We start from the raw sequence: 27437 nt of genomic DNA on the forward strand, positions 1-27437 counted from the left end.
GGACCTTTCCCCGACCTTTGACCTTTATTGTTTTGATTTTGGTCGCTCAGACAAACATTGCAAATATTTAGGCTTGTGTAGGGCGATAGAGTGGTGCTTTGCTCGTTTCAAAGGCCTTCGAATGGCATTTCACTGGTGGTGGCGGTATTTTCGTGCTACTAAAGTTATAACATATTGTCAAGCGATCTATTATTAACGTTATTCCGCCTTCACATTGCCGTTATCGTACCTAACTTAGTTCCAAAAGCCTATTTAACATACAAAAATGGAATTCACTCCGAGGTGGCTTTTCTATGACTTGGTTCTCCTTTTCATTGAAAGGTTATATTTAAACTTATATGGTTGAAAAATGTCAGAGGACTGAGAGACCTGCGTGATTACCGGTACCGCATCCCATGGTTCATAGACTAATAGGTACCGGTAGCGTCCAAGTTAGGACTGAATTGGTGGGTTTAATATAGAAACAAATGAAATGCAGGGGAAGTTTAAAAAGTCTTTTGAATACATTCTTGGAAACATTGCACAAACTAAAGCAATCTGTAATTATGAACTGATAAATATTGTTTCAGATTTAAATGATGGTTCAGTCGTCAATCTTGGTTCAACGCTAGATTTCAAAGCCAAGTGCTATAGATAAGTTCAGGAGTCTCTGCCACCACATCATCTTCAAATAGTGGTGTCGCTGGATAGTCACCAGGTCTTTGATGCAATTTGTACATGCTAGGCACTTAAGTTTATGTCGTATCATAGAAACACAGATTTATTAGCTCAGTAAGATGGTTGCAAATATACTATTGAAAGATTAGATTCAACAGGTTTATTGAGGTATTATAATTGATTACATACCACATAAAATTACAGGACCAATAATGTTATAGTGATAAACATGGTTTAAAAATTGTTACATATTCATCAGAACTACTGATGCTTGTTGCCATAACGTTGGACTAACCAAGACTATCCAACAGATGAAATTGATGGGAATAAAAGATTTTCTGCTGAGCCAAGCGTGTACAGACCTTCCCCAGCATTGGTAACAACCTATATAGAGGGAACAAAATAAATCCAACAGTTTTGTCGTCTGTAGTTGCTGCTAAGCACACAAAGTTGGATCGAGCCAGAGTTCCAATCATACAGGTTCAACCAAAAACAGTCTGATATCTGATAGGTTTTACAATATAGTTTATTTATTCAGTGTAGAAATAGAATATAACAGATTATAAAAAATATATGATGAAGGAACAAGCAAATTATTCCAAGAAAATTACTACAAATTATACAGTTTTCCAGATATTGTGTTGTATAGGATAAAAATACACACCAGATATATGCTTATATAGGCACAACAAACAAAAACCATGAAAGCAATGGAACGTCATTAAATTCATTTCACAATTCCATTCACAGACATAATGTATCACAATGATTTTACTACTGAGTTATTTTATTGAGCTGCCTGGTTTCATCTCCTGATAATATGGAAGAATTGCGCTCACTGAGCACTACCTCATTGTTATATAGACAGATGGGCAAATACCCACCACTTGGTTCGGTTCTAAAGTTATGAGGTGATTATGAACAAGTTGTAATTTATATGACAGTGATGAATGCAAAACAACCTAGCAAAATAATGATATTTATCACACACCACAGTTACTACCAAGTGCAGGGCCAACTTCTGGTATCAGGAGCAGCTTGGTGTGACTTTGCAGTTCGCACAAAAAATGATATTGCAATCACCAGGGTCACACCGGACACGACATGGCATACATGCGAAGCATCCTCCATAAAATAACATCATTTCATTACCAATGGATTGTAAAAGATTCTGCATCAAGTCACAAGTCTTCAATATTAATTTTCTTTTGTTCATCATCTTTACAGTTAGCAAATATGACACCAATGCTGGAAGAAGTATGTGTTTTCTCACTTTGAATTATGTTAAAAGTGTTGCCCGATTCTGAATCTTGTTAATTCTTCCGTGCCCTTTTATTATTATTATTTCTTTTTCTGGTAGGTAGCCGCGTACTTTTTGAAATCTTTTTGAAGTTATGCTCGACTTCCAGTTTTCTCTGCATTTTGTTTGCATGTTGACTTTTTGTGTTGTTTTATGCCAGAGAACCAAAATAAAATGATGATACTTGCTTACATTTTTCTGCTGTCTGACAAAGCGCTGTCATTTTCTTTAGTGGCACTTGAGGTAGTTTCAACTAAAGAGTCTGGGGGCAGATTTGGTTGGATCCCTGACAATCCTTTCTCACTTTCGTCAGATTCGCACGTCTCTGTATCAAATGAAGTATCTGGTGACAGATCCTGTTAAATTATGGTTATAAGTAATCCTTACCTCACAATTTCATGGTTCCTTTTTGTTGGGCGACAAGAATGTGATATAGGGGTCAGGGTATTAATCAGTTGGTCCATCGCCTCCATGAAAATGCATGATGGAACGCATTGCTTGTATGAAAATTTATTTCGTATAAGAATTAACATATTGAATATATCGTAGGTATCGAAAACAACATTAATGTTGGCCTACCGTGGTACACACGTATGTATTTCTGGTGATTTTTCCTAGATTGAATTGACTGTGAGGCCTGTTGCATTCCTTCATCCACCTCATTGCTTTTTAGCGGTAAATATGTGGCTTCATCTATCGAAGGTGAATTCTTCCGTGCGGACATACGGTAGGCTACCGGTACCCTTGATTGCATCAGCATAACTGTCTACTATATTTTGGTTCGAAATAGCAGTTGGTTGACCTGTACCGGTACAGGCGCGGCGGTGTGGCTCAACGGGCTAAACGTTAGGAATACGCTCGTCACCACACCTCTAACTACTCTGCGTGGGTTCGCAGGTTCGAATCCCATGCAGGGTTGGTTATGTGCGAGAGGATTGCTGGACTCCTCGCCGTCGTTGGGTGGTTCACGTAACCGCTGGTCGGTTAAGTGGGATGACAAATTGTCACCTACTAGCATTTTGTCGCCGTCAAGTTTGTCGCAATATGGGAGAAAAACCTCTTTGAACCAGCGGATGAAGGTTCTGGTGTCAAACCATCCGCTGGGTGTTGCGTCGTATATCGCATCTTCAGGCCCATCAGTGGTCCAATACTCGTAGATGTTTAAAGCAGAATAGACAATCATAGGGGGCAAAAGGCTTCCAGCGGCCGATCCACAAAACATGATGGATATCGAGCTTTTCGAAAAATCTCGAATCATCTCCACTCTATTTGTACCGGTTGGAACGATTGAACGTTTTCTGCCCGGATCGTCTCGGAGATTCGTTTCGTCGTAATTGAAAATGTTTGTTGCAGGTAAGCGAGTCGCAATTTCTTTAATCTCGTCGAAGTATTTTACTATTTCCTCTGACCCCACGGCTGCACGAGTTCTTTTAATGTTTGAGGCAACTCGTTTGGATAACCGCTGCCTTTTGCAAAAATTATCCACCCACATCGGGCCGGGTTTGTTGTTGGGGAACGTAGGAGAACATATTCCCTTTGAATCCAAATAATTTTTGACAATGTTGCACATGTCCTCCGGTCCAATGGGATATCCCCAACGTGCAATGATTTCAAGGCTCTTAGCAAATCTCTTTTCCTCCTCATTTGATAAACCAGTCGGGCGACCAATACTTTTAGTGTGAGTCTTCTTCATTTTGTCGAATAATGTCGACCTTTTCACGTCATGGCGTTTAGCTGCTTTCGCATACGACATCCCTGCCTCAACATCAGCCATAGCCTTTTGCAAGTCCTCGCTATTGCAGGAGTTGTAAGTTCCCTTTGGCATCGTATTGATAGATCAGATATAATATGTTTACAAGTAGATAGACAAAGTCAAATGACAATAAACGGACAAAAACGGCAAAAAGAAACTTCAACACCTTTTTTTCATTTTGCGCCTTACCTGTGTGTGGTCCAACCTCCTGCTGTGTGCACCTGCGCAGAGTTCCACGCTCAAGATCTTATTATCATCGGCCAATCGTAAACAGACATATCTAATCATCATGATTCTATAGAAACTTCTAGAAGTTCCACGCTCACCTGTTTAACGTTCCATGCTCAAGGTCTTATTATCATCGGCCAATCGTAAACAGACATATCTAATCATCATGATCCTATAGAAACTTCTAGAAGTTCCACGCTCACCTGTTTAACGTTCCATGCTCAAGATCTTATTATCCTCGGTCGATCGTAAAGAGACATATCTAATCATTATGGTCGTATAGAAACTGGATTTATCAGCCTAACGTGTTACCAATTGCTATCTATCGGTGTCGGAGAAAGTATGCAAAAACAGAAATCGACAAATTTCATATGCATCAAGCGTATGTATACGCATTATTTTTAAATAAAGAACATATGACTGAGACGATAGTGATGTTTTTGTAGGATTTAGGGACAAGGCTCATGGATGTCCTCAAATTTTAAATTTCACAATACTGGGCGCCGCGAGGTCTGCGTTCAAATGTCGCGGCGAGTTACGCACGAGCTACGCAAAGTGACGTCGGCTATGAAAAGAGAGAAAGCGATTTGCGTCGTTGACGTCACGTTGTACGTAATCATCAAAACGTCGAAATTTTGATGCAATTTTTAAATCAAAATAATCGATTTCACTCGAATCTCGTACGACACCTCGTGATCACTGTATTTTTTTGTATACATTGTGTACGCTCTCTAGCGCTTGGCGGTAATTTGGCGAAAGTCGCGTCGGTAGAAGTCATGGTTTGAGCCGCTCAAAAAAAAGGTGTCATTTTTTTGGTAAAATATGATTTTTTGAGTAAAAAAAAAACAAAATCGAGAGACTGGAGGGTAGGACAGATTCATATATGTAAGGCCTTACTATAGAAACCGACAGAAGCGCAATATGACGAAATTCAGTTGAGATATGAACGATTGAAAATTTCATCCGAAGTTAGAAGGCATCCGAAGTTAGCCGGTTTTACGGTACGGCTTCCTCCACCACCAAGTCCATGCTTCCGAAAACAAACAATACAGTAAAACTAATCCCATACCCGACTTGGAATGGTAACCGGACGAGAGGCCGTGGTTCGCCATATGGATAAGCCGTCTTATCGGCTTTTCTCTCCCCCGGGATAAATATGTAAATCCTATCCCATCCTATCCAGTACCGTAACTGTAAGGTGCCTGCAACGGGTACAGCCTTTTAGTATAGATATATAGATTTCGTGAACGTGATTTGCAACAAGTAACATACAGTATTACCGCTTTCTAATTCTCGCAGCCCCGTGAAGAAAACAAAAAGCGAAAAAAAGGACAAAGATCTGCCTAAACCACCAGCAACCTGTGCGGAACGCGTCCAAAGTTGTCTGAGCGACTTTTCAGCGGAGAATGTTTGTTTACATCTGCTCGCTTGTGATTGGTTAAAATACGGATGTTTTGATGTCGGGGAAAGGTCCATTGCGACGATCGTCTGCTGCTTTGTATTGCGTTGCTACGAACCATGGGGTAAATAAAAAGACTGAGCAAAGACAGTTGGGCAACGATTAGCAAGACCACTAGAACATAGTCGCTCAATCCATATGAAATATCACTGTTGTAAGATGCGTTAGATTGCAATAAATTAATCACACATCCATTTGGGCCGGCAGTATAGCTCGAAGGAACGACAAAGATCAATCCAACTCCAATCGCAGCCAGAGACATGCCAACAAACGTCACCCAGCCAAAAGCAATTACACATTTACCTGCCAATCTTTTCATTTCTGGGTGACCATAAAGCGCTTTCTGTCGAAACCACAGAAATAAATATATCGGATACAGCGCAATGAAATATGTGACGTTTCCTATGTCCATCATGACTTCACACCATCGCAACGCACCATTGATATAGACCGCACTAAATATAATCTGACAAGCAATATATCTTGGAATGGTCGCTGCTACGGCGATTACAGATGCGGTATAAACCATGCCACCGTTCATGTCGGATATTTTGCTTTTCTTCACCCATTTCTTGGTCTTGAGCCCGTAAATGACCAGGCAAAGTAAAATCCAAAATGTGGCAACAATTAGACATCCATTGATGACTTGACAAACGATGTAAATTGTATGATCAGTTCGTTGACCTGCGCCGATATCAACGGGTGTAAATGTTGAAGTATTCATTATCTAGCTGTTAGAGCAGGGGTCGGGAACCTTTCTGGTCAAGAGAGCCATAAAATATAAATATTTTCAATTGCATTTCCGTGCGAGCCATATAACATTTCTTCACTTAATCAGGCCTGAAATGTTTACTCAAAAGTCAACACATACAATGTCAGTATACACTTAATGTGATTATCTGATGCTGCATGTAGTCGCTGCGGGCCTTGAACGGTTGCTCACATGCAGCCCAAGTTGAAATCTACGATACTCATCGCCCTTTTTCGTTTAGGTATCTCCGTAGTGTTTTTAAAACTCTATCGCTTTGTGATGTCACAATATATGTTCCAGAATCCCCTTGTTTGTCACAATGCCTGTCTGGTAATTATCTTACATAACATAGACATGTGCTGGACGCGCCTTCTCAAACGTATTGGGAATTTCCTGCCAAATTTGGCTATAAAAGAGTTTGAAATCTCGTAACAATAGTAAGCTTAGTCTTGGGATATTAGATTTTTTTGGGAGCCATATGCCGTCACCAAAAGAGCCATATATGGCTCGCGAGCCATGGGTTCCCGACCCCTGTGTTAGAGAATATGAGATTTAAAAAATAAGAGTTCAATCGTGCGTAATTTATGTGAATGATCAGCGCGCATTTAGAAGCGATTTTAAACAAACCTTCGCTGCCCCCTAAATACTAAACTGTGCTGCTGAGGGTTTCAGAGACAATACTGTACAGCAATGGGTCTGGGAAAACGGCTCTTGACACCAGAATGTCCGGCGTTTTCCAACTGGGGAGGGCTTCTTTCGCGGGAGGAATTTTTCTTTCTTGAGGATGGATTTTGCTTTGTATTTGCTGTAGCCTCATTAATATCACTTAGTATGGTGCTCCTGGAGTATGTGCACCAAGATGTTGTATAACCTGAAGTCTGAACCCTAATCTGGTACACATACTATGTTCAGGTTGTGCGCCATTTTGGTACACATACTTCAAGAGGTCCTTTAGTTTTTCATTATTGTTATACCACTTATTTATCAACACATCATAAATTTTACAAAAGTTGGATTGCGACTTGCACATAAACAAACGATCCATTCAAGTTTGAATGAATAAAATACTTCTATGAATAGTGACTAGGAACGAATAGTTCCAAAATATACAAATGGAGGAATTTAACGACAAGGGCTGCCCCCTATAACACGATCAAACAAAACTTCACGAAAGTCAGGTTTATCGAAAAAATCTTTCTAAAATATTTCATAAAACGATCATCATATACCGATGATTTATGGCGGCCAATTTCAGTCTGTACTATACTACCTTCCAAAATTAAAGACTGGGTCTTATTTCAATTTTTTTCCGAAAAATAACACTAGGGCTTATTCTCGGAGGATGTTTTTATATTTTCATCCATCGAAAACAAACTTACAAAGTAGCGAATTGCGAGATTTCGAAATATACAAAAATTTAAAACTATATCCATTTACCTACAACTAACACGTTTTAATTCGAGATAATTGCAAAACATAGACTATCAATCATTTAAAACGCGTAGAAAACTTTCTTGCTATCGACTAGACCCCAAAAAATTCCCGTTTTTTGACTAGGTCTTATTCTAAGGAAAGGGCTCATATTAAAATCATTTTTAAAATTCAGGCTAGGTATTAATTTCGGGGATTACTGCACTCAAATGTATCATGATAGCCGAGATTTCTAACTGAATTTTGCTGGGCTACGAACGCTCGAGGTATTGTAGAATCTATACTACAGTCAAAAAGCGTCCACCACTGAAGGTGAAAGCGGTTTCACGAAACCTTCATCATTCACATTAAGCCTTTTTTGTTTCAATTAAACGATGCCTCACAACATAAAAATGCAAATCAAACACAAGGAAGCTGAGCGGACAATGCGTTGTATAATTTCTGCTATTAAATTATAAATGACGGCGCAGTCGTTAAATGATAAAATACAAGAACACAAATTTAGACTGAATTTGACAGATACAAAATTTGCATGCTGGCTCCTCCGTTTATTTAGATTAGACACATTGCAGTAGTGTTGATGTATACTTTTGGTCAATACATTTTTGTCTTAGAGAACACGTCCGGGCTGATACTGGCGTTTGATCAGACGCGCGTGAATAACGCATATGAAATAACCTTGACTTGGATGACACCAAGCATCAAGGTTAATAAAATTGGGGTGAGATTATTATGGACTCATATTTTCGTCATCGATGTATCCTTGGTATACTATTTTTTTCGAGATTTCAGAAAAAGAAATGCATTCCAGCAGTAAAAAACGTTCCCGTATTATCGAAGTGCTTATAAGCTAAAGATGCATTTAACAACAATATGACGTTGCCTTTTCATCAAGATTCTTGGTCACACAGCTAGTTCTTCCACAACTAACAACGCATGTACAAACCTCATATCAATTTTTACATATTTCGTTATTTAGTCGTTTTGCTACAGCTACACCATAGCGGAGTTCAAAATAAATGAGCTTATGTGAAACGGGATTCAGAATAATTCATATACTTCTGGTTCAGATGTTAATAATGTGTCCGAATATGGAGATATCCCCAATTCAAAACAATGTTTTCTAACCTATAATTGTTTGTAAGACTCCACTAAATATTTACATGGCTTTTGTTTCTTGTTAAATTTTTATATTCGAATTCCTATTAAAATTTTATTCAAAACTAGAGCAATTGAAAAATTAATATTAAACATGGCATATAATTCTGCTTAAATTTTACAAAACAAAATTTGAAACATGTATGTATTCACTATAACTTTGGGCGCTCCAGAAGCATGTGTACCAATATGGAGTTAACTAATTTTGTTCGGCTACTTTACATCAAGTCTATGGACAGGGGGTATATTCACTTGGCTCACACAGACAGTCCCCGAACTGGTAATAGAACTAAAATAAGGAAAAATCTGAATAAAATTATGGCGTAACCCTAACCTGGTACACATACTATGGGAGTACTAACCTTGCTGCAAGAGGTAAAAATTAGGTACATTTTAAAAATAATTAACGAAAGGATAACAAAATCAGATGGTGAACAATATGCATTCTATATACACATTAAGCGGATTGGCACATGTATATGAATATACGATTTGATAGGATTTCTCTTTATTCCAATGTGATAATAATTTATATGAGTCCGGAGTTTTGTATTGCGTGTGGATAATATAATAATATCAGTCGATGAAATATAAATTGACATTTCCAAATTGTCCCGCATAGCATCAACGGGCTAGGTTTTAAAACGTAAGTTTTAAAAAATGAATTTTGTGCTATTGGTCAATGGTCATTCGATGTAGAATTTTTTGAGATTGAAACGATTGCTTATTAGGATTATCCAATTGTCTAGTTTGGTTATATTCCAAGTCACAGTTATTGCACATGTATAGAAAAATTAAGCTAAAAAACAACTTATAAAACTCTTGCTGAATCATGCTGCAAATATTAACAAAATCATATAAAAAAATTAAAATCGGTCAATACTGTTCCATAAAAGTAACATCCAACCATGGGTCTTTTGTCTGAAAAGTGTCAAATCAAAGTTGCTAGTACTACTCTATATTCAGTTATTTTAATAAGACATTTTCACTTCCTCAACCGAAACAAAGTTAGACTACAGACACACATAATCTTCTCAGTATGGCAATACCAATGCAATTTAATAAACTCAGTGTCAGAGTGAGATGATGGTCAATCATGGAATTTAAATCCGAGAAGTTGAATCTGCAATGGCAACATTATTAGGACCAATGCTCTGACCATTATGTCATGACACTCTCTCAGAGCCGGATTTTTTTCTGCTGAGTTTAATTTATATTATTCTGATCGAGTTGTATATATATCTATGACAAGGGTATTTATTTCCCAAATTAATTTTTGTCAACTTGGAGTTGGGACACAATTTTTGAACCCCAAATTGAATTTTTGTACCTTTTGGGATATCTTTTTCATTTTAGTACTGATTAAAAACAAAATGATTAAATCAATTAAAAATTTTAATCAAAATTACTTAGAATCAACTCTACTTTTTACCCATTCCACTACAGTATTAAAATGAGTAATCCTATCGTCCATGAGCTCATGTTCAAGATTATGATAGAGCCCAGGATATATTTTCAATGTTTTATCCTTACTTTTTGCTTTTTCATAAACAAGTTTCGATCCTTCTATGCTTGTTATTTTGTCTTCGTCCCCATGAGTTAAGAGGACAGGAAGATCTATATCTTCAATTATGGACCTTAGACGATCAGTCATTTCAATAAAACTGTGAGCGGTCTTCATAATGATTCCATGCTTTACTTGCAATGGGTCATCCTCACAAGCTTGCACTTCATCTTTGTCTCTGCTTAAATATTCAGCTGACAATCCAGGAAGCCTTAGCTTTGGAAAGATTCGAATAATATTTCGCAAAAGGAATAATTTGAATGGTGTCACTCCTTCAGGATGAGCTACACCACATGATGAAGAGATAACTCCATTAATGATGTCTGGTCTTTCATGCGCTGTCATCAGAGCAACATTTGCACCCATTGAATGACCATATATGAATACAGGTAAACTGGGATGCTTCTCTTTCATGATACTAATATGTTGAATTGTATCTCTAGTAAGTATATTAAAATCAGTGATGTACCATCCATCGCCTTCACTTTCACCGTGTCCAATATGGTCGTGTGCGAAAACATAGCACCCAATTTTATTCAGATGTTCCGCAAGTTCACCATGTCGTTTACAATGTGCACCATATCCATGCAATACACATACAAGAGAGGTGGGGGTGTCTTCAGGTTCCCAATATTTACAAAACAAATGAATTCCATCTGAGTTGACAAAATGAGGTTCATCAACGATTGATTTACCACTGGACACAGTTTTTCTGCTCAATGAAGCCATAATACTGTAAAGCTGACTTAAAGATGTTTATATATAATGTATCTTACTTTATATATTGTATATACTTGATTAACATAAAGAATAAATAAGGGGTTCGTGATTACTGGAATGATGCATTCTCACATTGTCAGATTGTTCAGGACAAGACATAGCTGGGCCATTAATAGTGTGATCTAAATGAAATTGAGATCTACAAAAACTAGCCTGTGATCTACAATAAACATTTTATCATATGTGTGCAATTATAATCAGGTTAAACATTCCCAAACCAAACCATATTTGCAGCATGGTTCAATATTACCAAGGTAATCAAGAGTTCAAAAGGGTAGAGATTACACTTTTCTGCTTTCAATGCATTCATGGTAAAGTAGACTATCAAAATCAAGAGTTTCCTTTGAATTTTCACATGTGAAACCAATAGGAAATAGAGTAAAAAGAGTACAGTAATACTAATACGGTACCGGTACCCTGCTTTTATAGTGCAGCTGGAGATATGTCTGTGTTTACTGTGTATAGATCACAAGCTAAGCTAGAAGCTGATCTAACAGCAGATGTATTTTTGCACCAAAGTGTGCTTAGTTTTGCCAAAGAGGTTTGAGATAGGCTATTCTATTTATCAAATGCGTATATAAAGATTTTCTCGGAGGAGAAAGTCGGCTAACAATTCAATATTACAATTCAGTAATTCTGATTTCCAGGCCGGGACCCTGATAAATGCGAACACAAACTTACGACTTCATTTACCGTAATGTAGCCTAGTTGTAGCATCATATGTCCAGTTCATATGCCATCTTACAGTTAGACTGATCAACTTTTTATTTTTCTTAGACTAATCAACATCAGAACGTTGGGAAACGACGGTCAAAAAATAAAATAACAGCTCGCTCCTGCGCCAACAAGCGGTCGTTCATCATATGACATTGTTTTCATTCCGATAGAGGCGCTAGTCAGTAAAACCGCAGAGCGATGTAATCTGGCAACATCAACTTAATCTTCTGCTTTTTGGAAACACTGCGACCACTGTGAAGCTAGCAGCACTTTCAGCCAGAATATTTTTACACATTGAATATAGGTTCTACGCGCAAATAGTGTTCACTTATAGTTACATATAAAATTGAAAAAGTTGATCAAAATATATTTTTAGCACGGAAATACATGAAAAATTTTCAAACTGACTGAATACAATGAATTTGACAAAAAATATAGTGTTTAAGAAAAGACCAACTGAACGAAAATTGAATTTTCAAGTATTCCGCAAATACGAAGTTTCGAAAAATTATCGTATTTAAAACGTCGATTTCTCGAAAACCGCCAATAAAGGCAGCACCACGACACATTCGGAGAAAAGCAGATTCCTTATAGATTTGATTTTGATATGTCAGAACAGTAGCAGCACGTTTTGACTTGGCCATATATAATACCAAAAATAGCGTATAATTTTCAATTTTATTAACTATGTAGATAGAACATATTTAAAAACGGTTTGGTATTTCAACTGAATTTACTGGATAATTTATTAAATACTTTTTTCTCTTGGTCATACATCAAAACTGTACGTTCATTAAACTTGTAATAAGTGGGCAAATCTTAAAATACCAAAAAATTATTTTACGCCCTCTTGTGGATTTTTTCCGGAAATTTTGAAAAAATATCGTTTTTGAAAAGGCGATTTCTCAAAAACCGCCAATAAAGGCAGCACTACGACACATTCGGAGTAAAGCAGATACCTTATAGATTTGATTTCATTATGTCAGAACAGTAGCAGCACGTTTTGACTTGGCCATATATAATAACAAACATAGCGTGTATTCAAACTTTTATAAACAATGCAGACGTAACATATTTAAAAACGGTTTGGTATTTCAACTAAATTTCCTAGATAATTTATCAAACATCTTTTTCTCTTGGACATACATATATACTGTACGTCCATTGAACTTGGAATGAGTTGCGGAAAGTATGAAATAACGGAAAATCAGGTTTCGCCTTCTTGTTGATTATATTCAAAATTGCAAAAAATTATCGTTATTGAAATAGCGATTTCTCGAAAACCGCCAATAAAGGCAGCATTACGACACATTTGGAGAAAAGCAGATACCTTATAGATTCGATTTTATTATGTCAGAACAGTAGCAGCACGTTTTGACTTGGCCATATATAATACCAAACATAGCGTATAATTTTCAATTTTATCAACTATGTAGATGTAACATATTTAAAAACGGTTTGGTATTTCAACTAAATTTACTGGATAATTCATCAAATACTTTTCTTTCTTGGACATATATCACAATTGTACGTTCATTAAACTTGGAATAATAAATCTAAAAATAACAAAAAATGATTTTACGCCCTCTTGTGGATTTTTTTCGGAATTTCAAAAAAATATCGTTTTTGAAAGGGCGATTTCTCAAAAACCGCCAATAAAGGCAGCACTACGACACATTCGGAGAAAAGCAGATACCTTATAGATATGATTTCATTATGTCAGAACAGTAGCAGCATGTTTTGACTTGGCCATATATAATACCAAACATAGCGTGTATTCAAAAAGTTATAAACAATGCAGACGTAACATATTCAAAAAACGTTTGGTATTTCAACTAAATTTACTAGATAAATTATCAAACATCTTCTTTTCTTGGACATACATATATACTGTACGTTCATTAAACTTGGAATAAGTTGCGGAAAGTATAAAATACCAAAAAGCATTTTACGTTCTTTTGTGGATTATTTTCAAAATTTCAAAAAATTATCGTTATTGAAATAGCGATTTCTCGAAAACCGCCAATAAAGGCAGCATTACAACACATTTGGAGAAAAGCAGATACCTTATAGATTCGATTTTAATATGTCAGAACAGTAGCAGCACGTTTTGACTTGGCCATATATAATTCCAAACATAGCGTATATTTTCAATTTTATTAACTATGTAGATGTGACATATTTAAAAACGGTTTGGTATTTCAACTAAATTTACTGGAAAATTCATCAAATACTTTCCTCTCTTGGGTATACAACAAAACTGTACGTTCAATAAACTTGGAATTAGTGTGCAAATCTTAAGGAGCCAAAAAATGATTTGACGCCCTCTAGTGGATCCTTTTCGGAATTTCGAAAAATTATCGTTTTTGAAAGGGCGATTTCTCAAAAATCTCCAATAAAGGCAGCACTACGACACATTCGGAGAAAAGCAGATACCTTATAGATTTGATTCCATTATGTCAGAACAGTAGCAGCACGTTTTGACTTGGCCATATATAATACCAAACATAGCGTGTATTCAAAAAGTTATAAACAATGCAGACGTAACATATTCAAAAAACGTTTGGTATTTCAACTAAATTTACTAGATAAAGTATCAAACATCTTCTTTTCTTGGACATACATATTTACTGTACGTTCATTAAATTTGGAATAAGTTGCGGAAAGTATAAAATAACAAAAAGCATTTTACGTTCTTTTGCGCATTATTTTCAAAATTTCAAAAAATTATCGTTATTGAAATAGCGATTTCTCGAAAACCGCCAATAAAGGCAGCACTACGACACATTTGGAGAGAAACAGATACCTTATAGATTCGATTTTATTATGTCAGAACAGTAGCAGCACGTTTTGACTTGGCCATATATAATTCCAAACATAGCGTATAATTTTCAATTTTATCAACTATGTAGATGTAACATATTTAAAAACGGTTTGGTATTTCAACTAAATTTACTGGATAATTCGTCAAATACTTTTCTCTCTTGGCCATACATCACAACTGTACGTTCATTAAACTTGGAATAAGTGGCAAATCTAAAAATAACAAAAAATGATTATACGCCCTCTTGTGGATTTTTTTCGGAATTTCAAAAAAATATCGTTTTTGAAAGGGCGATTGCTCAAAAACCGCCAATAAAGGCAGCACTACGACACATTCGGAGAAACGCAGATACCTTATATATTCGATTTTATTATGTTAGAACAGTAGCAGCACGTTATGACTTGGCCATATATAATACCAATTATAGCGCATATTCTCAATTATTTGAATAGCGTAGATGTTCACATATTTTGAAAATGTTTTGTATTGTAAATAAATTCACCTAATAACGTAATATTCCGTTTTCTTACTTTTTCAAACACAGATACTGTGTATTAAGTAAACTTGGAATAATTTGCAACTTGTATAAAACGTTAAGAAAGGTCTTACTTCCTATACGTCATTTTTTTAATTTCCCAAACATGCTGTTTTTGGAGTGACGATTTCTTGCAAACCGCCAATAAAGGCAGCATTACGACACTTCAGGAGAATAGCAGATACATTGAAGATTCAATGTGATTGAACCAGAACAGTAGCAGCACGTTTTGATTTGGCCATATATAATACCAATGTTATGAAAGATAACAGGATACCGATTCTAGGCTTTATTAAACATAAGAACACCACTACCACAACTTAACACTGTAAACAATAGAATAACACGCAAACAGTAAAGTGTGCAGTACGACAGAACCAGAGCAATCAAGAGTACATTGTTTATCTAATAATTACACTGTAAAGAATTACTAACACCACAACCAAACATAGCGTTTATTCGAAATTTTAAAAAACAATGCAGACATAACATATTTAAAAAGAGTTTTGTATTTCAACTAAATTTACTAGATAATTTATCAAACTTTTTTTATCTTACTAACACATCAATACTGTACGTACATTATACTTGGAATAAGTTGCGGAAATTATAAAATACAAAAACATCATTTCAAGCCCTCTTGTGAATTATTTTCAAAATTTCAAAAAATTGTCGTTTTTGGAGTGGCGATTTCTCGAAAACTGCCAATAAAGGCAGCACCACGATACATTCGGAGCAAATCAGATAATTATAGATTCGACTTCACTATACCAGAACAGTAACAGCACAATTTGACTTGGTCATGTATAATACCAAACATAACGTGTTTTCAAAATTTTATATTATAATGGACGTAACGAACTTAAAAAGCTTGTATTTCAACTTAAATTACTGGATAATGGATCAGATATATTTCTCACTTTGTTCAGTATTGATGTGTGACTGGTAGGAAATTATATTTGAACAAGTATTCAGTAAATTTGTTTAAAATACGACAGCTTAATTAATTTTTAACATCAGCATTATTCAAAAGTTGAAGAATACACGCTATGTTTGGTATTATATATGGCCAAATCAAAACGTGCTGCTACTGTTGTGACAAAATGAAATCAAATCTATAGGGTATCCGCTTTTCTCCAAATGCGTCGTAGGGCTGCCTTTATTGGCGGTTTTCCAGAAATCGCCCTTTAAAAAACGATAATTTTACGAAATTTTGAAAATAATCCACAAAATGGCTTAGAATGATTTTTTGGTATTTCATATTTTCCGCAACTTATTCAAAGTTTAATGAACGTACAGTATTGGTGTATGTTTATTAGAAAAAGATGTTTGATGTATTATCTAGTAAATTTAGTTGAAATACAAATCACTTTTCAAATATGTTACGTCTGCATTGTTTATGAAATTTTGAATTCACGCTATGTTTGGTAATATATTGGCCGAGTTAAAACGTGCTGCTATTGTTCTGACATAATGAAATCGAATTTATAAGGTATCTGCTTTTCTCTGAATGTGTCGTAGTGCTGCCTTTATTGGCGGTTTTTGAGAAATCGCTATTTCAAAAAGATATTTTTTTGAAAATTCGAAAAAAATCCACAAGAGGGCGTCAAATCATTTTTTGTTATTTTAAGATTTGCCTACTTATTCCAAGTTTAATGAACGTACAGTTTTGATGTATCACCAAGAGAGAAAAGTATTTGATGAATTATCCAGTAAATTTAGTTGAAATACAAAACCCCTTCTAATTATGTTACGTCTGCATTGTTTATAACATTTTGAATACACGCAACGTTTGGTATTATATATGGCCAAGTCAAAACGTGCTGCTACTGTTCTGACATATTAAAATCGAATCTATAAGGAATCTGCATTTCTCCGAATGTGTCGTAATGCTGCCTTTATTGGCGGTTTTCGAGAAATCGCTATTTCAAATACGATAATTTTTTGAAATTTTGAAGATAATCCACAAGAGGACGTAACTTGGTTTTTGGTATTTTATACTTTCCGCAACTTAATCTAAGTTTAATGATCGTACAGTATATATGTATGTCCAGGAGAAAAAAATGTTTGATAAATTATCTAGTAAATTTAGTTGAAATACAAATCACTTTTTAAATATGTTACGTCTGCATTATTTATAAAATTTTGAATACACGCTATGTTTGGTATTATATATGGCCAAGTCAAAACGTGCTGCTACTGTTCTGACATAATGAAATTTAATCTATCAGGTATCTGCTTTTCTCCGAATGTGTCGTAGTGCTGCCTTTATTGGCGGTTTTCGATAAATCGCTATTTCAAATACGATTATTTTTTGAAATTTTGAAAATAATCCACAAGAGTACGTAACTTGGTTTTTGGTATTTTATACTTTCCGCAACTTAATCCAAGTTTAATGATCGTACAGTATATATGTATGTCCACGAGAAAAAAATGTTTGATAAATTATCTAGTAAATTTAGTTGAAATACCAAACCGTTTTTAAATATGTTACGTCTGCATTGTTTATAAAAGTTTGAATACACGCTATGTTTGGAATTATATATGGCCAAGTCAAAACATGCTGCTACTGTTCTGACATAATAAAATCAAATCTATAAGGTATCTGCTTTTCTCCGAATGTGTCGTTAGGCTGCCTTTATTGGCGGTTTTTGAGAAATCGCCCTTTCAAAAACGATATTTTTCTGAAATTCCGAAAAAAATCCACAAGAGGGCGTAAAATCATTTTTTGTTATTTTTAGATTTGCCACTTATTCCAAGTTTAATGAACGTACAGTTGTGATATATGGCCAAGAGAGAAAAGTATTTGACGAATTATCCAGTAAATTTAGTTGAAATACCAAACCGTTTTTAAATATGTTACATCTACATAGTTGATAAAATTGAAAATTATACGCTATGTTTGGAATTATATATGGCCAAGTCAAAACGTGCTGCTACTGTTCTGACATAATAAAATCGAATCTATAAGGTATTTGTTTCTCTCCAAATGTGTCGTAGTGCTGCCTTTATTGGCGGTTTTCGAGAAATCGCTATTTCAATAACGATAATTTTTTGAAATTTTGAAAATAATCCACAAAAGGACGTAAAATGCTTTTTGGAATTTTATACTTTCCGCAACTTATTCCAAATTTAATGAACGTACAGTATATATGTATGTCCAAGAAAAGAAGATGTTTGATAATTTATCTAGTAAATTTAGTTGAAATACCAAACGTTTTTTGAATATGTTACGTCTGCATTGTTTATAACTTTTTGAATACACGCTATGTTTGGTATTATATATGGCCAAGTCAAAACGTGCTGCTACTGTTCTGACATAATAAAATCGAATCTATAAAGTATCTGTTTCTCTCCAAATGTGTCGTAGTGCTGCCTTTATTGGCGGTTTTCGAGAAATCGCTATTTCAATAACGATAATTTTTTGAAATTTTGAAAATAATCCACAAAAGGACGTAAAATGCTTTTTGGTATTTTATACTTTCCGCAACTTATTCCAAATTTAATGAACGTACAGTATATATGTATGTCCAAGAAAAGAAGATGTTTGATAATTTATCTAGTAAATTTAGTTGAAATACCAAACGTTTTTTGAATATGTTACGTCTGCATTGTTTATACCTTTTTGAATACACGCTATGTTTGGTATTATATATGGCCAAGTCAAAACGTGCTGCTACTGTTCTGACATAATGGAATCAAATCTATAAGGTATCTGCTTTTCTCCGAATGTGTCGTAGTGCTGCCTTTATTGGAGGTTTTTGAGAAATCGCCCTTTCAAAAACGATAATTTTTCGAAATTCCGAAAAGGATCCACTAGAGGGCGTCAAATCATTTTTTGGCTTTTTAAGATTTGCACACTAATTCCAAGTTTATTGAACGTACAGTTTTGTTGTATACCCAAGAGAGGAAAGTATTTGATGAATTTTCCAGTAAATTTAGTTGAAATACCAAACCGTTCTCAAATATGTCACATCTACATAGTTAATAAAATTGAAAATATACGCTATGTTTGGAATTATATATGGCCAAGTCAAAACGTGCTGCTACTGTTCTGACATAATAAAATCGAATCTATAAGGTATCTGCTTTTCTCCAAATGTGTTGTAATGCTGCCTTTATTGGCGGTTTTCGAGAAATCGCTATTTCAATAACGATAATTTTTTGAAATTTTGAAAATAATCCACAAAAGGACATAAAATGCTTTTTGGTATTTTATACTTTCCGCAACTTATTCCAAGTTTAATGAACGTATAGTATATATGTATGTCCAAGAAAAAAATATGTTTGATAATTTATCTAGTAAATTTAGTTGAAATACCAAACGTTTTTTGAATATGTTACGTCTGCGTTGTTCATAACATTTTGAATACACACAATGTTTGGTATCATATATGACCAAGTCAAAACGTGCTGCTACTGTTCTGACATAATGGAATCAAATCTATAAGGTATCTGCTTTTCTCCGAATGTGTCGTAGTGCTGCCTTTATTGGAGGTTTTTGAGAAATCGCCCTTTCAAAAACGATAATTTTTCGAAATTCCGAAAAGGATCCACTAGAGGGCGTCAAATCATTTTTTGGCTTTTTAAGATTTGCACACTAATTCCAAGTTTATTGAACGTACAGTTTTGTTGTATACCCAAGAGAGGAAAGTATTTGATGAATTTTCCAGTAAATTCAGTTGAAATACCAAACCGTTTTTAAATATGTCACATCTACATAGTTAATAAAATTGAAAATATACGCTATGTTTGGAATTATATATGGCCAAGTCAAAACGTGCTGCTACTGTTCTGACATATTAAAATCAAATCTATAAGGTATCTGCTTTTCTCCAAATGTGTTGTAATGCTGCCTTTATTGGCGGTTTTCGAGAAATCGCTATTTCAATAACGATAATTTTTTGAAATTTTGAAAATAATCCACAAAAGGACGTAAAATGCTTTTTGGTATTTTATACTTTCCGCAACTTATTCCAAGTTTAATGAACGTACAGTATATATGTATGTCCAAGAAAAGAAGATGTTTGATAATTTATCTAGTAAATTTAGTTGAAATACCAAACGTTTTTTGAATATGTTACGTCTGCATTGTTTATTACTTTTTGAATACACGCTATGTTTGGTATTATATATGGCCAAGTCAAAACATGCTGCTACTGTTCTGACATAATGAAATCATATCTATAAGGTATCTGCTTTTCTCCGAATGTGTCGTAGTGCTGCCTTTATTGGCGGTTTTTGAGAAATCGCGCTTTCAAAAACGATATTTTTTTGAAATTCCGAAAAAAATCCACAAGAGGGCGTAAAATCATTTTTTGTTATTTTTAGATTTATTATTCCAAGTTTAATGAACGTACAGTTGTGATATATGTCCAAGAAAGAAAAGTATTTGATGAATTATCCAGTAAATTTAGTTGAAATACCAAACCGTTTTTAAATATGTTACATCTACATAGTTGATAAAATTGAAAATTATACGCTATGTTTGGTATTATATATGGCCAAGTCAAAACGTGCTGCTACTGTTCTGACATAATAAAATCGAATGTATAAGGTATCTGCTTTTCTCCAAATGTGTCGTAATGCTGCCTTTATTGGCGGTTTTCGAGAAATCGCTATTTCAATAACGATAATTTTTTGAAATTTTGAATATAATCAACAAGAAGGCGAAACCTGATTTTCCGTTATTTCATACTTTCCGCAACTCATTCCAAGTTCAATGGACGTACAGTATATATGTATGTCCAAGAGAAAAAAATGTTTGATAAATTATCTAAGAAATTTAGTTGAAATACCAAACCGTTTTTAAATATGTTACGTCTGCATTGTTTATAAAAGTTTGAATACACGCTATGTTTGTTATTATATATGGCCAAGTCAAAACGTGCTGCTACTGTTCTGACATAATGAAATCAAATCTATAAGGTATCTGCTTTACTCCGAATGTGTCGTAGTGCTGCCTTTATTGGCGGTTTTTGAGAAATCGCCCTTTCAAAAACGTTATTTTTTTAAAAACTTCGGAAAAAATCCACAAGAGGGCGTCAAATCATTTTTTGGTATTTTAGGATTCGCCGTCTTATTCCAAGTTTAATGAACATACAGTTTTGATGTATGACCAAGAGAGAAAAGTGTTTGATGAAATATCCAGTAAATTAGGTTGAAATACCTAACCGTTTTTAAATATGTTACATCTACATAGTTGATAAAATTGAAAATTATACGCTATGTTTGGTATTATATATGGCCAAGTGAAAACGTGCTGCTACTGTTCTGACATAATAAAATCGAATCTATAAGGTATCTGCTTTTCTCCAAATGTGTCGTAATGCTGCCTTTATTGGCGGTTTTCGAGAAATCGCTATTTCAATAACGATAATTTTTTGAAATTTTGAAAATAATCCACAAAAGGACATAAAATGCTTTTTGGTATTTTATACTTTCCGCAACTTATTCCAAGTTTAATGAACGTATAGTATATATGTATGTCCAAGAAAAAAAGATGTTTGATAATTTATCTAGTAAATTTAGTTGAAATACCAAACGTTTTTTGAATATGTTACGTCTGCATTGTTCATAACATTTTGAATACACACTATGTTTGGTATCATATATGACCAAGTCAAAACGTGCTGCTACTGTTCTGACATAATGGAATCAAATCTATAAGGTATCTGCTTTTCTCCGAATGTGTCGTAGTGCTGCCTTTATTGGAGGTTTTTGAGAAATCGCCCTTTCAAAAACGATAATTTTTCGAAATTCCGAAAAGGATCCACTAGAGGGCGTCAAATCATTTTTTGGCTTTTTAAGATTTGCACACTAATTCCAAGTTTATTGAACGTACAGTTTTGTTGTATACCCAAGAGAGGAAAGTATTTGATGAATTTTCCAGTAAATTCAGTTGAAATACCAAACCGTTTTTAAATATGTCACATCTACATAGTTAATAAAATTGAAAATATACGCTATGTTTGGAATTATATATGGCCAAGTCAAAACGTGCTGCTACTGTTCTGACATATTAAAATCGAATCTATAAGGTATCTGCTTTTCTCCAAATGTGTTGTAATGCTGCCTTTATTGGCGGTTTTCGAGAAATCGCTATTTCAATAACGATAATTTTTTGAAATTTTGAAAATAATCCACAAAAGGACGTAAAATGCTTTTTGGTATTTTATACTTTCCGCAACTTATTCCAAGTTTAATGAACGTACAGTATATATGTATGTCCAAGAAAAGAAGATGTTTGATAATTTATCTAGTAAATTTAGTTGAAATACCAAACGTTTTTTGAATATGTTACGTCTGCATTGTTTATTACTTTTTGAATACACGCTATGTTTGGTATTATATATGGCCAAGTCAAAACATGCTGCTACTGTTCTGACATAATGAAATCATATCTATAAGGTATCTGCTTTTCTCCGAATGTGTCGTAGTGCTGCCTTTATTGGCGGTTTTTGAGAAATCGCGCTTTCAAAAACGATATTTTTTTGAAATTCCGAAAAAAATCCACAAGAGGGCGTAAAATCATTTTTTGTTATTTTTAGATTTATTATTCCAAGTTTAATGAACGTACAGTTGTGATATATGTCCAAGAAAGAAAAGTATTTGATGAATTATCCAGTAAATTTAGTTGAAATACCAAACCGTTTTTAAATATGTTACATCTACATAGTTGATAAAATTGAAAATTATACGCTATGTTTGGTATTATATATGGCCAAGTCAAAACGTGCTGCTACTGTTCTGACATAATAAAATCGAATGTATAAGGTATCTGCTTTTCTCCAAATGTGTCGTAATGCTGCCTTTATTGGCGGTTTTCGAGAAATCGCTATTTCAATAACGATAATTTTTTGAAATTTTGAATATAATCAACAAGAAGGCGAAACCTGATTTTCCGTTATTTCATACTTTCCGCAACTCATTCCAAGTTCAATGGACGTACAGTATATATGTATGTCCAAGAGAAAAAAATGTTTGATAAATTATCTAAGAAATTTAGTTGAAATACCTAACCGTTTTTAAATATGTTACATCTACATAGTTGATAAAATTGAAAATTATATGCTATGTTTGGTATCATGTATTGCCAAGTTAAAACGTGCTGCTACTGTTCTGACATATTAAAATCGAATCTATAGGGTTTCTGCTTTTCTTCAAATGTGTCGTAGTGCTGCCTTTATTTGCGGTTTTTGAGAAATCGCCCTTTCAAAAACGATAATTTTGTGAAATTTATCAAAGAATCCACAAGAGGGCGTAAATTTTTTTTCGGTATTTCAGACTTTCCTCAACTTATTCTAAGTTTAATGAAGTGCATTATTGTTGTGTGACAAAGAGAAAAATATCTTCTTTGATGAACTATTCAGTAAATTTAGTTGAAATACAAAATCAGTTTCAAATTTGTTGTATATACATTGCTTTAAAAATTGAAGAATATACGCCATGTTTAGTATTATATATGGTCAAGTCAAAACGTGCTGAGACTGTTCTGACATATTGAAATCGAATTTTCGAGGTTTCTACTTTTCACCAATGATGTGGCAATGCTGCCTTTATTGGAGGTTTTCATGAAACGACCATGTTACACGACGGAAATTCAGTCATTTTCAAACATCTCTCAAAGAATTATAAAAAAAATTTTTGCACTGTAACAGTCGCTTTAGCTTGCTTACTATATATTAACAATACGAGGAGTGTAGTTAATGATTGTTTTGCTTTGATTGCTATTGTGAAACTAATCAAAATATACACTTTCTTTTAAAAAACATTGGGAACATTTAATTTTACGCGTGGGTATTTTCTGCGATTCTGTCAGTCACAATTGCGTGTTTTGCTTCTAGCTTCACAGAGGTAACCGACAAGAAAAACGTATTTTATATGAATATGGAGTTTTCGAATATGCAACTTGTGTTTATGATCGTTTATCTGACCCAGGTTTTTGAAGGTAAGACGGGTAATTATTATTGAATAATCCACATCCTGGAGCCATAGAAAAAATTTGTTTTACTGCCTGATCCAATTTCAGAATCTTGACTGTTTTGGCCTCAATCGAAATTGTCTCATTATATTTGCTGGTGGATAGTCAGGATTAACATATTCCATTATTCTGACTGAAAACGTTTCACAGCCTAGATTCTCATTTAGCCATTGATGAAATAGGCTAGTGCCTACGACTGTACCGTACTTGGCAGACCAGATTAATAAAACCAGAAAACGGATATATTTTTCTTTAGTCATGATACAGTGATAAGGATATAAAGTATGTGCATACTGTACTTAGTGATATGTATAATTCATCAAGCGAAAACCTGAGGTTTTGAAAATTTTCCAACAAGCCAGTTTTTAACACAACTCCCTGTGTGGGAGAGACATAAGTTTGAGATATATGGATCTCCCAATGTTTTTAGGTAACCGTTAGGAACCCCCAATTTGAAATACCTGTTCCGTGCATGAGGGGTGCCCTATATCCATAAACTTTATCAAAAACATAGCGCTTTGACAACTTTTGAAAGCTGGGAATGTTCAGACAATTGGTAACCAAATAATGTTTGCCTGAATTTATGTTGACCTTCACAACAATTCCATTCATTAATACTCCTATTCTCAGTTGGATGCGGCCATGCCGAATACATTCTATTGTGTGTTAGTTCTTTGCACTTTTAATTTTTATCATAAGTTAGAAATATTGAACCTGAGCGATGAACTATTATCATATCTTCAGATCTTTGTTACCAAGTAATTGCTGAATTCATTGGTTTCTAGTCATTATTTCCCTATAGATCTTTCACTTGAAGAATTAATAAAACTTTTTTTCAACTATAGTTATGTATTTCAGTATCTGCGACCGCACTACAGTTTTGTGAATCAGACTTATCGTGTCAACAAGAACTGAACTATTGTTGCAAGAATCCATATCCTCATTGTTGTGAATATGACAGATTTGTTCATGATTCAAATATTAATGATGACAACAATGAAGCCTTTTTAAAATCAGGGTAAGACTATTCACAGAATTAGATTGACCTTCCATTTGAGCTATTTGTTGTGACCAGGGCTAGGAATCTGGATTGGAATGACACTGGCTCGATATTCGAACGGTGGCCCCAGCACTTCATTTTTTTTCACTAGGAGCCTGGATCTATATACTACCATGAAGTATCAGACCAAAGTTTTATGGCAAACTGGGCTTTTAATCATACAAATTTAACTTTTGAATTGAGGTCAAAAATTAAAATAATTATATGCTGAAATGGATAGATTATAAAACTATGTGAATAATATTTGAGACAGTTATTATGAAAGATTGGCCACCCAGCAATAGATGATTTAAATAAAGAATTGGCAACTTAATTGTGCATCCTCATGTACTATTCCAATTAGAGATGGTAAGAACTTGCTAGCTAATCAGAAATTAGTTTATTTCCTGCACTTATACAAGTATTCACTTTCTTGAAGAGCAGATTACCCAATTATTTACTTTCATGTTCTTTTAACAGAAATTATACTACATAAATTTGATTCTCCAATTGAACTTTATTGTTACAGATTGAAATCCGCTCTTGTTCTTTTAATCATGTCTTCTGCAATATTTCTTTTATGTTTTTGTGTGATGAGATGCTGCAGAAGGGCCACACCATCACACATGCGCAGAGGTAAAACTATTTGTCTACTTATCATTTAGATCAGGGATGGGCTAATTTTCTTCTGTAACAAATACCTATTGCATTATATCAGTGAAATGAGCAGGCAGGCGATTGGTATCGACGCCAGTTATTTGTAAATGAACTGTTGTTTATTCATATTGAGTTGAGTACCGACCCAGTAACCAAGTCTATTATCTGTAAGTGGCCCACTTAGGAAAGTAATTGCTCACCCCTGATTTAGATCAAATTTTGCTCACACTGATCACTATTAGCTAACTTGAACATCTTCCTGGTGAAAGGTAGTTTTGATAGAATTTCAAGTCTTATCTGGAGATATGGATATTTATATCACGTTCTAGAGTTTAAATATGCAAATGCCCATTGTTGGTTGGTGATACACAGAGAAGTTTGTGCCCACCCACTGTGGATGAAGGGTAGTAGTTGGCTCGGTGGTGCGGCGCATCATGCTAAGCGTTAGGAATACGCTCTTCACCGCGCCTCTGATTCACGTAACCGTAAAGTCCATACTTCCGAAAACATAACTGGCTAACTAATCCCATACCCGCGTAACCGGACGAGAGGCCGCGGTTCACCATATGATTAAGCCCACTTTCCTTTCACCCAGGACAAAAATTCAAATCCTATTCTATTTGCGAATAATATTATTCCAAGCACTTAGAAAAGTTGTAATGTCAAGATAGTTTTGGGGTCTGGACACATTATTTATAGTTATCATTTTCCATTAGGTACACTTGCTGATTTCAATACAGAGCATGGTTTGGTGCCTATAACAAGGCAATTAAGCTCTCGAACTCTCAGAATAATAGGCATCTCTGTTTCTCATCCACCTGAAGAAACTCGTGATGATCCACCCAGCTATAACGAGATTGCTCAGTCCGCAGTGCCAGGAGAAGAAACCGAAAAACCACCAGAATATTCTTCAATTTTTAAAGATAGTGATACATGAAATCAGGTTGCTCCTTCTAAACTTGTGCTTTAAACTTTTAGATGATCTACGTAGAGAAATCGTTGTGATTGAAACTAATCCTTTTATATCATATATTGTTTAAATCTTTGCACTTATCTTTGAATAGTTCAGAACTGCTGGGCAGTGATCGACGATGGTATTTGAATAGATGGGACTTGCTGTAACATATTTTCAATTGTTTTAGTATGAAAAGTATGTGGATGATATCATCCAGTGCTTATCATAATAGTTTGATATACAAGGAAATTAAGTGGCTGCAGCTCCCGACACCAAATTATCTTAAATATGTCCTTTTAAGGTTATGATAATACTAAGTTTACAGTTTCAAGAGAATTTTTAACAATTATAACATAGTCTCACTTCGATAATGTTGCACTCGGGCAGCAGCACTTTTGTGTGTAACATACACTGTGAAATTTCACTATTAAGCATGTTCATATGTACTGAATGCCATGTGCAGAGCCCAAATGTGTTGCAAAATTGCTATTATTTGAACAAAACTTTCCATGTAGTCTGGGAATCCCCTTCAGATTTGCACGGTTGGTATTGCGCATCCCTGGACCTAGAAAACTAATCGGATAAAGTACTGGGAGCCAGATAATTTCCAAAATATGTTTGATATTAGAGACTTGTGACACAGGTG

At 34.6% G+C, this 27437-nt stretch overlaps 1 protein-coding gene and 1 pseudogene across 1 annotated transcript; one reads left to right on the top strand and one right to left on the bottom strand.

Annotated features, from left to right (window-relative positions):
- Positions 1-8661: 8661 nt before the first annotated feature.
- Positions 8662-11408, bottom strand: LOC120346831 (monoglyceride lipase pseudogene; annotated as a pseudogene).
- Positions 11409-11971: 563 nt separating this feature from the next.
- Positions 11972-26962, top strand: LOC120346830 (uncharacterized). Its single transcript, XM_039416667.2, has 5 exons — positions 11972-12044; positions 24019-24107; positions 24999-25158; positions 25709-25815; positions 26553-26962. The coding sequence occupies exons 2-5, from the start codon at positions 24041-24043 to the stop codon at positions 26771-26773; spliced, it is 555 nt and encodes a 184-aa protein (XP_039272601.2). The 5' UTR covers positions 11972-12044; positions 24019-24040; the 3' UTR covers positions 26774-26962.
- The last annotated feature ends 475 nt before the right edge of the window (positions 26963-27437 follow it).

Source organism: Styela clava, chromosome 8 (assembly GCF_964204865.1).
Source record: "Styela clava chromosome 8, kaStyClav1.hap1.2, whole genome shotgun sequence".
In the NCBI taxonomy this organism is placed as follows: domain Eukaryota; kingdom Metazoa; phylum Chordata; class Ascidiacea; order Stolidobranchia; family Styelidae; genus Styela; species Styela clava.